The following is a 12,691-nucleotide window of genomic DNA, read 5'->3' on the forward strand; positions in this document are numbered from 1 at the left end:
GTCTTGACCTAACCTCTGTGTCCTCAGCTCTACGTTTTAAGTCTACGACTTCGGCTGTTAGATGAGTCATCTGCTCTTGGAGGTTCTTCACATTTAGGGGGAGAGACACATTATCTTTCTCCAATTCCTTGACCCTATCGGCCAGCACGTGTTGGTCTGCCCGCAGTACGTTTACATCTTCTGCAACTGAACCTATTTTGGCTTCCAGGGTGGACTTGGTGTCAAGGATAGCTTGTAAGATCTTTTCGAACTGCGTTGTATGTGTTTGCAGCGTAAGTTCCAGTTTCTGTAGAGCCAGCTGCGTGGCAGATTGGGCCTCGGAGGAGGCGGGGGCAGTGGGATCCATCCTACCCGAGTGTGCACGTGGGGTTTTCGGTTTACCCATTTGGTGTCTGCAGCACTGAATGGACAATAGTGGAGTAAGTACGAATGTGGGATTGATGGCTTGCAGGGGGCGATGTTACCACACTGTCTTTCCGATGCTAGGCGTGGATATTAGTGATAGTGACGTTTGCAGTTTGGATCTCGGTGTTTAGCATTTTTTTTAGCGCTGCGTACCGGGCCTGCCTTATTACTTGGACACCATTTGATGCCAGATATGCCGTGTGTCTGGAGGAGGGGGGGCAGGAGGAGGGGGGGGGAATGGGGGCAAAAAAAAGTGTGGTATTAGGGGGGGGGGGGGGGGGGGGATGGTGGGAGAGAAAAAATAAATAAAAATTGTCTGCCCCAGTCGGCGTGGTGGGCGTGTATAGTAGGCTGCTTGTTGATTTTTGGGGCCTCAGCGCCCTTGGGTCACGCGCTGCTCATATGTAGTGTTCCAGCGCCATGGGGGCCTCGGTGTTGAACGTGGGAGCCGTCCGGTCCAAGAAAGGGGAGCCGGGGCGCACCTGGCTGTGAAGCGCCGCAGGTCAGAAGGGCTGCGCGCGTGGCTGAGGTTCATACCAGCGCGGTGCACCGAGGTGCGCTTCAGGCCCAGCGCCGCGGCAACTACTCCGCCTCAGGGGGGTGGGGCCAGCTTGGGGAACGCAGCGGCAGCGCGAACTCTGGGGTGCAGGCCCCCCCGCCCACCGTCGCTTCCGGGTTCCACGTGGGCTCCACTACCGGAGCGCCGAGTGCTAGAGAGTCTGGGTGGAGTCGGGCCACGGCCCCGGGCAGCCCAGTCACCGGCCGTAGACGCGGGCGCCGTCCAGACAGGCCTCCGATTTCTACTAACTGGGCAAAGGGCGCTTGCCGTGAAGACGGTGTTGGGTGCCGTATACAGGATATGTTAGAGGGCCAGGCATGGAGCTGCAGTGTTAGGCTGCTGCTCCGGTCGCCATGTTGGCCACGCCCCCTACTAGGTGGTTAATGTGACCTATAACTCAATAGTGACCACTTCCTATGTTTCACTGGAGAACAAAGCTCAACAGTGTAGTTAGTATTTCCTGTGGTGATGCAGAAGGCACAGCACATGCAGGTCTGCTACCCAATGGTGACAAGGTCATCTGCCTCGACACCATGCTTGGTTTTGTATGGACCCTCGCGACTTTGCAATGGTGTGAAGTGAGCCTGCGGAGGAAGCAAGTTGAGAGGGCCCAAAGGAGTATGTAGAGGATCCCGTAAGGAATAATATACCATGGCTACCCAGTGGTCGTGGAGTGATCTCTTCAGTGATGCAGTCTCTTTTTAAGAGTAGGTGTAAAGGGGGACATTGAGAATCTTAAGATTCGACCTGGATGTCACTGAAGGAGAGTTCATTATTGGAGAATGGATCATGGATGAATGGACTGAATGCAAGAATGGAGTAGGGGAAGCAGAAAACAAAACCTAGAATACTTCGACATTGCTGGAGGTGGTGTTGACGACGAGTGCTTTTTTGCCATTAACAAAGGTGCTGACAGCAATCATGTTCTCTTCGATACCGAGTCTCATGGTGATGGATTAGTTGTTGATTTAAGATCTGTTCTTCTAGAATGCCTCAACATCAGTTGTGTCACTGACCTGCAATGGTGTCATCAGCGATTATCCTTCTTTTGATGGTGAGCATGTCAGTGCTGAGGTTTGACAGAGATCTCCTATACCAAATGTGAAGGACTTCTAGAATGATTATGTAATCTGTCATTTTTTCTCCTCCTCTCCTCAGATCTTTCTTTAGGGAAATCCTTTTGAGGTGTAGACATCATGGGATGATTTCTTGGCCCTGTTTCCTCCTCTGTTCCTTCGCCATCATATCTTCAAACCTCCCCATGAGCCTAATGCCTTATGTCTTTTAATGTCCTTTTGTAAATGTTTTGTCAGAGATCACATTCTGTAGCTGGATGGAAAGATGGTAATCACTCCACACATTTTTGGTGGATCTCTGGTTGCCTTTTTCCTGCCACTGAAAGAGCACTTCACAAAATGTGAAGGCACTGGGATAGAAAAAGTATGTTATCTGTAGACATCCGGTAAAACTGTAAAAGTGTTTTTAATAGAAAATATAAAAAAAGAGGAGAGGTGTTTAAATATTAAGGTTTCTAGTATCTTTCTCTCACAAGCCAGAAATAAGAACTAACTGATAGAGGCAACTGCCGGTGACGTGCAATCATAAGTAGAGGAAGCTCCTTGGTTCTTAAAGGCGCAGCAATCTTTTTCTCATCACTTTACAATGTAAACCTGGCAGGATGCAAGTGTTCCTCAATGACCGACCGATTTTTCTCATTTGACATTTCAAATGCTTCAATTTAGTTTGTAAATGGACTCTGCTGAGCTTTCTTCAGTCTACATTCTGGAAATATCTTGCCTTGATAGACCACTGTAGGGCGCCACAATTCATAAGGACATTGAAATGCTTTATATGCTTTTACATGAGCAAATATTGAATTTGAAGTCTTTCTGGATACACACATCCAGCAGGGAATTTTTCTAATATTTATGATTATCAATGAAGATCCCACAATGTAGAATCAGTTTTCTTTAATTTCCATAGCAAGGTCTCAATTTCCTTCTCAAACAAATTCACAAGACTGGGTATTGATTATCAGATGGACCCTAGGTTTCATAGTCACCTCAAAAGTGAACCTTATCAGTAAAATTTTCTCAACAAATGGTTTGGAAGTGTGCACCCTTTCTAAAGGATTTGCTTCACTAAGTCAAAAATTCAGTCTTTCCAAAACTCTAGTTTTCTGGCAGCAATGATGAGTCGATATCTGCCCAAATGTTCTATACACATTCCTACCTTATTGTAGGTAATGGAGTTTGGTTTGTTTTGCCACTCACATTTTAGAGGTCAAAGTCATTGAAGGATCTCTGGATAACGTGGCCAGATACTGAGATTTGAAATTTAAATTACTAAGGTTTGAGATCAACTCTGAGATGATGGGCAACAGCTTGTCTTTGGTAACTTTTTGTGTCTCTTTTGTCACAGAATTATGGGGCGGACTTGGGAGAGACTTTCCAAATACGAGGAATAATTTGGAATTTAAATGCATTATTAAAGGCCAGGATTCAAGATGATTTTTTTCTATCATTGTTATAAGGATCACACCAACTGTATGATTACATGTCAGTTCCTATCAACTGGTGATGAAATACAGATGATCTACACAAAAGGGGAGCATATCCTGGTGCAGCTGTGGAGGGCAGTATATCAATGCACTCTGATCAGGGAATAGGGCTCATGTGAAAGTCTGACAGTCAAACACTTCATACTAAAGCATCTTTGTCTTAACGCTACTATTACTGAGCAAGGTAACTGTAAAAAATTAAACATTTAAGCTGATGTCTATGTTAAGAGGTCTAATATTTTGGGTATATTTTTCTGCTGCCCTGTCGTGGGCATATCAGCAGAAGGAAATAGCCCTCTAAGGTGTGTTCCACAATGCTGTAACTCCTAGATTTCTACCTCTAGGACCCACTTCAAAGCATTAGAAGGAAGGGAGTACGTCCCCCACAAATGATGTTATGATGACTCCTTTTGATAATATGATGAAAATGCAACCCATGAAGACCACCTAGTTTTGTGTCCCATTACAGTTGATAGTTCGTTGTTTCCCATGCAGAGTAGAAACAGTGAACACCAATGACATTGGCTGATCCAGAAGTAGCAAAATTAACATAAAGTTCGTAAAAATATTAAAATCAAGTAAAAAATTAAAAGAAACATGAGAGAATCCCACTAAAAAATGCACAGGGACAGATAAAGAGAAAGTAAGCCTAGATATACAGAGGAGGGAGTGTGGGATGGAAGAAACTCATAGCTCATCATAAGCTTGACTTGTGGCCATGCAATTCTGAGCTATTGTGTGGGTGGTTCTTTTTTTTGCCAAGGAGGGCATAAAATTAAGTGTACTACTTTTATTTTACAGCTGGGCTATCAATTTATCAAAAACTGCTACTTAACATGAGTTTTTCCAAGTCCCTCATAACACAGTAGAATACATAGTAGCATGAAGAGTAAGTTACTTACCTTAAGTAAAGCTCCAGTGGATACACTATCTAAACCTTGTGAATCTAGCCAGGCACCAGATTAAATCCAGAAAAGTTCTTCAATAGCTTCTGCATGCCAGCAAGTGGCAAAACCAGCCTATGTCATGTTTCGATTCCAACTCCAGACAGGACAACAGTTTCACACAGGTGCCACCTTTGCTTGAGAACTTCAATTTAATTATGCTCTGCACTTAAATAGAGAAATCACCCCTACAATAAGGTCTGGGCTAAGGTGAAAGGAGTATCAGGCTATGTCAGATTCAAATTGACTACCTTTAATTATGTGCATCGTACATATCTAACCCCGATAAAACTAAGTAGAATCTATCCAGGCAGAATGGTGAATTGCCCAAGTTGCTGGATAGACAGGTAGTCCTTTATGCATCTTGCACTTAGACGAAAAAATGTATAGACAGAGTTTGGTTAGGGGCTAGAAATACTATTACAACTTGAGTCAGCATGGCAGAGGAAACATGCATAAGGATGTCTAGGCCTGACGATGAAGTACTGGGGGGCCTGACACAAAACACACATTTGAGGAGGTGGGGAGAGTCAGATGGAGGCACAGCACTGGGATGATAGTATGTGGGGTTCAATGACTGGATCTATGGCAGGCCGAGGGGAGACAATAGGGCTAACCGTGGGGGGACTGGCACACCACAAAAGAGGAAAGCACATGATAGTGCAATATTGGATGGATTGCAAGGATTGCAATCCAGTCACTAACGGCGATCCTCCAAGAATATAGATAGAAGCTGGAGTTTCAATTGTGTGTGGTGCCCAAATCTGGGGATCCACAGAGGCCTGGAAACTACTGATAAAGTTAATTTTGCAATCTATTTTTTAGCTGGAAGCCTGGCACCCTTCTGGCACATCAGTATTTGAAGTTAGAATTTAAACTACTGCTGACGTTATAGTGCTCTGTCCTATCTTGTATTGGTTCCGGCTACATCGGAATCCATGGGCTAGATCAGTGGTTCCCAACCTTTTGACTTCTGTGGACCCCCATTTTATCAGTACTGGAGCCCGGGGACCCCCACTGAATCATTATTGGAACACAGGGACCCCCAAGGAGTCATTACTGATAGTTGGGACCTAATATTATTAAATGTTTAAGCAGCCGCGGACCCGCTGAGGAGGCTTCGCGGACCCCCAGGGGTCCCCGGCCCACAGGTTGGGAACCACTGGGCTAGATCGTATCTCAGATCCACAGATGAGGCTGCATCCTTTGTCACAGGTGCTGCAAATCAGTGGATGTCACATGCAAAACACAACCTCATGGAACTGGGATTCAGTCAACTATGGGCCAATCCTGCTTTTATCAAGGTCAATACAATTATGTATGGTTGTCTCATTTATAAAGAAAACATTGGTCTTAACCCATACTTAGATGGTATCTTACTTGCGTACAAGCTAGGAATTCGCCCAAGAAGAGCCACAGAGCTAAGTGAAATAAGTTAAAATCTGGCAATGGCGTCTGTGACTATAATGTGAGGTGATGGGGAGTTAGGGCCAGTATTCAGTTCTTCGTTTTATGCTCTTCTCTACAAAGTCACTGGCTTCTCAAAAAACAAAAAACTAAAATCACTGATATTAAAACGTTTTGATGTTGAATGACCATATAAAACACTTAATTGCAGGACAGAAATTCCTTGAATATATTTTGCAGCTGCACTGCACATATGGTCTGCATGGGTAATTAAGGCCGGTTACAAATATGGAGTATTGCAGAAGCAGTATGACCATTTAGCTTTTGACATCATTACTTGTTCAGCCCAAGGGTCACACCTGCGACCAGAAGACTGGTACTCTAAACAGGCATTTTGTTTTCATTAAATTTCCTTATTTTCGAAATGTACTCTGTATATTGCTGTGAGCACTGGCAATCTAAAATAAAAGATGCACATCTGCTACATCTCATGTTTGGAGATACAGCAGAACCAATTAGGTCAAGCCTAGGGAGGGATTTGTTCCTTTGTGAGGGAGAGTGGAGGGAATTATCATGTTTTATAACAAAACACCAAACATTTGAGAATTTCCATGTTCAGCATGTTCCACCATCAAGCCATTCAGGGTGAGGGAGGTCTCGCACCCAATAATAGAAACCTTAGAATATGTAAATGCGGAAAATATATGGCTGTGGTTTGTTTCCATAAAGCCAAGGGGTCAAACTTGTGACTAAACAACAGGTACACTAAACCAGTGTTTTGCATTCAGTTGCTTTCCAAACTACACAAATGCAAAACATCCAGTTTATGGACTGTGGCCACCCAAAGACCACAGTAAACACATGCATGTCTTCTACAACCACATTCAAGAGACTTAGAAGGACACAGATAGGGTCAAGGATTGACAGTGACATGTTCCTCCACGAGGAAGACTGAAGGGAAATTTCACTCTGACAATAATAATTGTGAAAAATGTGGCACCATTGTGAGCATTTTTTTAACCTGCCAGTCAGTCAAGGCTGCAGGGTCTGGCATGCACAAATAGGCTCCTTAGGCCACACAGAATTACAAAATATATAGGTTTTATGTTTCCATTTAATTGTGGTTTGATATCGCTCATCAAATGAACTGTGCACCTAAAACAGTGCTTCAGCCACATTTTCACAATATGTGCTAATTTTACATATTGATTTAAAGATTAATTTCCCAGGAAAACCCAAACATATTTAGTGTTTCAGGACTCAGGACACTGTGGGCAGCATTTTCCTCGTTAGTATTCCGGGATGTGTGTTTCTCTATTTGAAAAACCCAGCAAAATATTGAACATATTTTCAGGCTGCAAGAAGATATTAATGAGGGTCTGCACTAATACATAGTCCTGAATATGCCAAAAAACATAGCTTACGAGGATGCACAAAGATATCAAAGTGACTGGAGTTGTTTGAACAAACTAAACCAGACTTTTGGGAAAAAGAGTGCTGGCCAGAGGTGATCTAACATCCCAGCAGTGAAAATGGTAAGAATACCTCTTCAACGTGTTTCAAACAAAGGGATATATAATTCTACATCAGGTTCTTTACATCTGAAACTGGATGCCAATGACACAAACCTTGCATACTGAGCTGGATGGCCCTGCGCAAATCTGCTTCTTCATCTTCCATTTCAATTTCCTGACGACTTAGGGCAAGTGCCTTCTGCAGATTCTCCTCGTCTTCATCTAGTGCATTAGATTCACTATAGGGTGGACAGGTTTCTGTTGCTTGGTCCAGATCAGTCATCTGTAGTCTGTGAAGACAGAAGCAATTCTAACTGGTCAATATTCTAGATTATTTAGAACATCACAAAATCAAACAAAAGCAACTGATTATCTCAAGATATCGGCTCCTTAGATGCAACTGCATTTAAAATATTCATTTTCATTAGGGAAACATGCTATTAGACCTGGATGGTCCAACACTGGTCCAGTAGGGCAGGCCTTGTGGATACACTTGAATGTCCCTGTACTAAACAGAATTAACATTTAATTCTCATTTTAGTTACAGAATAAAATATGTTTTTAAAGTTAAAAGGTAAATGAATTGTTTTAAAATATTAATGCTCATCACAGTAAATGTAGCAATCAAAGAAACCTTCACAAAGTCATTTACTAAGCCCTTAATTGTATTTAAGTATGATGTTTGTCCTATCATCATATGATCTCTAGACTATAAAGCTGTGCACAATATAAGGGAGCTTTGACTGCAATAAACAAGCCCAGTGGTAGAACAACTAATATAGAGAGAAGGAAAATGGCCTCAGGAATGCAGACAGTTAATTAGAACATGCAGAAGCAACCTGAACCAGAGGAGTCACAGATGACCAGAGTACAAAGAGCATATTCATAAATTATAACAAACACACAGCGCTCTACTGTGCAGATCCTGTCTCGGTGGACAAAATACAGTCCTATCTCCAAGGGGTCTCTCTCGTTAGATTGACCGAGGTTGATGGAGCTGTCAGAGTAATAAATCACTGGGAAAGAGTTTTCAAATGTAATATCAGTCATGCACTCTGAAAATGTCTGGTACCGGACGGTCTCACCAATCTGTATTACCAACATTTTGCACCTGAACTGATCCCCCTCTTATTAACACAATTCCTTTCTACAATCACACATCGTTATGCCCTCAATGTCAGCAGTAAATATTACCCTCATACATAAGCCTGGCAAATCAGCTTATAAATGCAAGGCCTACATGCCAATAGTGCTTTTAAACTCAGATGCTAAGATCTATACAAATGCGCTCTCCAACAGATTAATGCCCCATTTCTCCTACCTTATTGATCCTGATCAGGCAGGTTTTGTCCCCGGGCAGCTGGTTAGATTCAGAGAGTTCTCCATTTGACTGAAAAAGCTAATTTTAGGAAGTGCCCCTTAGCAAACCATTATGTAGATGCAGAAAAAACATTTGACAGGATTAACTGGTTACTTCTTTTTCATGTACTAGATGTGATCAGGTTGTGACCCAACATGTTCACCTGGATAGCAGCTAGCTTTAAACAATCTGCAGCATAACACCGTCTATTGCATGTGGTGATCTACCCTCAATTGCTTAATGCTATCACTAAAAACTACACAAGTAGCACAGACATTTTCTATTGTGATTGGCAGGGTGGTAATAATTAAACAGAAGTTATTGCTGATATTATTTTACATCTTTCAAGCTGTCCCTGAATTTGACATAGTGACTGTACAAAAAGCAACCAAAGCCCTTATATAGGCAGGTAGAAAAGAAAGGGCCTGGAGGAAAATATTGAAAGCCTACAAAGGTTCAAGTTTAATTGGACTACCATATATTAAGAAATAATATTAGGCATCCCAGCTCCAAATCTTTTTTGAGTGGTCCCATTTTTTAAATTTAATGTCACTGGATTCCTATGAATGCGGGGATGATGAACCGCACTCCATGAGCCATTCAATGGGGACCCAAGAAAGTGAAATGCCCAGTCGGCTATTACTCTGAACTTCTGAAACCACCCATGATGGTATGGGATTCACTTACAAGAAATCAGACACTGACTTCCTTCCCCTCTCCCTACACACCACTGGAAGATAATATAGATTTTCATCCAGGTCTTGCCATGCTACAATTTTTGTTTCATAGGACCGACATTAAATACTTTCTTTAATGTAAGCAAGAATACAAGCTTAAAGAGGCAGACCCTATTCATTTTTTCCAGTTAGGACATTGTGCACTCAACCCCAATAACGAAGATGCACCTCTTAGACCACTGATACCTAGAAAAAGCTTTTTGCCACGTACAATGGACCCAGGATCAAATTTCCAATATATAAGCTCTATTAATAGATGTGGGAGTATCGCCAGAATGGTCTTATATGAAGCACTGGCAGAAGGACTTCGGCATACAAATTTCTGCACCTCACTTACAAAGATTGTGGGTGGCTATGCAATCGCAATGTAAGAGTGCAAAACAGAGAATTACTATACAAGTTTGTTATGGGATGGCATGTCATCCCGGTGAAATTAAAATATATGCATGATGACAGTGATAGGCCGTGTTGGCGGGGATGTGGGCAGGTGGGGAATACATTGCATGTGTGGTGGACATGTGCCAGACTAACAATCTTTGGGAAGTAAGTCCTTAGGCATAGTACAGGAGTGATTGGATACCCATTGTAACCCAACCCAGCGTCAATGGTACTTAATTTGAGGCTGCTTGAGATTAACTGCATATCAAAACCAGGACTATAGACAGATTTTGATCATGACTGGCAGCAAAGCAACTTATAGCGCTTAAATGGAAACGTCCTCTTACTCAGACAATGCAAGAATAGACTGGGAAATGCCGATGTTGCTGGCAATGGAGAAATTGACCTGGGGGTTACTTGAACTAGTGGCACAAACAGGGATAGATGTGGGCTCACCCAGTGCATCACCCTTAAGAAAATTACTTGCTAATCTATGTCCCGAGGTGTTGACATGCTTACCTTGTAAATGTTTAAATATTGTGTTGCTTACTGTTCAATTTATAAAGTGCTAGATGTGGGGGCCACTTGTTTGACCTTCAATATTATGTAAGATATTAAGGCTACATCTATGGAGTTCCACCTGGTAGAGGAGGAGAGGGTAGGATGGGGAGTGGAGGAAGGGTGGGGGGATGTGAAGCCAGGAACGGATGTTTTAAGTGTTTAGAATACGCCTTGGTGGAATGACCACACTGCTGTTTCCTGATCTCTGAAAACTAATACAATTTAATTGGGAAAATAAATAAATAATAAAATCAGCCTGCCATGCAACATTTCTGTGCCTGTTATCCAGAGACTTGTACTCCGTGGAAGAAAATGGAGATTGACACATCTTTGATCCTTCCTACTGGGCAACTGCTGTTCAGGCAGCATACACCAGAAAACAGAGCTCAGATTAGCATCAAACTTTAATTGTTGTACTCTAGTTCCACTGGTTTTGTCTACACCCTAGATCGAATACCAGAGAAAACGCCAGAATAATTCCTGCTGGGTGCCCTTCCAAATGAGAAATAGTGAAAAGATCTTGCTCATTCACTCATTCATAACTTTTATAATCTTTGTGGTCATTTTTTTGAACAGACATGCAACTATTCAGTACGCTTTACAACCCTGGCATGTAGGAAAAAAAAAAAAAGGAAATCAAAGTCACAACAAAGCATACCCCCAGGAGCAGTGACTTACACTGCAGCAAACTGATGTCTGTGTAATTCTCAGACAGATGGAATGTACAAGCGCTCATTAGCATTCATGATAAGAGCACTTTACCGGTCACAGAGTGGGGTCAGTTGGCAGAGATGCATAAGTTATAATGTATACTTTATTATTAAAAATACCTAGGTGCGAACTATAAGAAAAATACTTTCAAGGTACACAAAGTTAGTCATCTACCTGACCCATCTGGCAATGTATAATGCATATATTGTCTATCGTCAGACTACCACTGGAAGACTGATGTCCATTCTTGCCTAAGTTGGGGGGGGGGGGGGGGGGTACTGATTAGACTCAGTGTTATGCTGGCATTAGCCTCAACTTTATCTGTTGTGATGGAGACTGCAAAGCTGCAAATCGATTCTTTGCATATCACTTTTCACAAAAGAGAATGAGTTAACCGTACTGATGATTCAGACTTTGTAAGGAATAAGGAAGGAAATAATTCACTTCTTCCCCATTGCCCATTTATAATAGGCCCATGCTTTCCAACTTGCATCACTTTATACTGATTTAAGAGCAGTTGTCAGTTCAAGTGGTGTATGTGCCTTTAAAAGGCTGTGCACGGATACATTACTTCTCTTGATTATGTAACATTTTAAACTGTTCCAACTAAGTTGAAATATCTTTCCAATAGGTCTCATCCAAAGATTACCCTAATGCACACCTCTAGGAAAATGTATCTTTTTCACATGTCACCCTCAATTTTTGCCTGGTAATTGATGCAAGTTTGACTCTAAGCACACTGAGTTCCTGCTAACCAGGTCCCCAGTGCCAGCTGTTCTTCCCTAAAACTGTGCAACTGTTCCCCAATTGTCAATGCCTTTGCCCACCCCGCAAGTTCCTAGTAAATGGTACCCCGGTGCCTAGGGCATGGGTACCAAAGAGGGTCCTCAAGGGCTGCAGCATGTATCGTGCCATCCTCAGGGAACCCTCACGTAGCACATGCAGACTGCCATTGCAGGCTGCATATCCTAGTGCAGCTAGAAGTGAAAACAGGTGATGGCACACAGCCTATGTGCCATGTTCCCTAACTCTGCGTGCAATATATTTAAGTAACCCCTACTGCAGGCATTACAGCCCTAAGGCATAGTGCATTATATTGCATGTTAGGGCATATCTGCAAGAGCAGATTTGCCCCTCTATGTCTTTATCGATTCTTAGACATAGTGAACAGGGAAGCCATTTTAAGTACATGTATGAGACACTGGTCACTACGAGTTCCCCAGCTACATGACAGCTTCACTGAAAACAAGGATGTTTGGTATTAAACATCTAACATTAATAAACCCTCACTGATGCCAGTGATGGATTTAATAATACATGCACCCAGAGGGTGTGGGGACTGACTAATTGTAGGCTTTGTTCTTGGGTGGTCAAAAACAAAGCCTGCTCTGGATGAGGTGTTTACACACCCCACCCAACAGAATATCTGCATTTCAAGAAAAGGGGCCTTCAACTGAGCCCACCGCCCTTGGTATACAGATCTGCCTTTACTCAAAAGGTGAGATGCCGACCCCCCTGCCCCAGGGCCAATTTGGCACTGGGACAGGTGGGAAAT

At 42.7% G+C, this 12,691-nt stretch overlaps 1 protein-coding gene across 5 annotated transcripts in view; it reads right to left on the reverse strand.

Annotated features, from left to right (window-relative positions):
• Positions 1–12,691, reverse strand: part of ATXN3 (ataxin 3) — a 237,313-nt gene that overhangs the window by 63,829 nt on the left and 160,793 nt on the right. For all 5 annotated transcript variants that reach the window (XM_069208200.1, XM_069208199.1, XM_069208198.1 and 2 more), the window contains exon 8: positions 7,504–7,679. In XM_069208200.1, coding sequence (XP_069064301.1) covers positions 7,504–7,679 — 176 coding nt within the window. The remainder of the gene's footprint in view (positions 1–7,503; positions 7,680–12,691) is intronic.

The sequence above is a fragment of the Pleurodeles waltl genome, chromosome 9 (assembly GCF_031143425.1).
Source record: "Pleurodeles waltl isolate 20211129_DDA chromosome 9, aPleWal1.hap1.20221129, whole genome shotgun sequence".
Lineage (NCBI taxonomy): Eukaryota > Metazoa > Chordata > Amphibia > Caudata > Salamandridae > Pleurodeles > Pleurodeles waltl.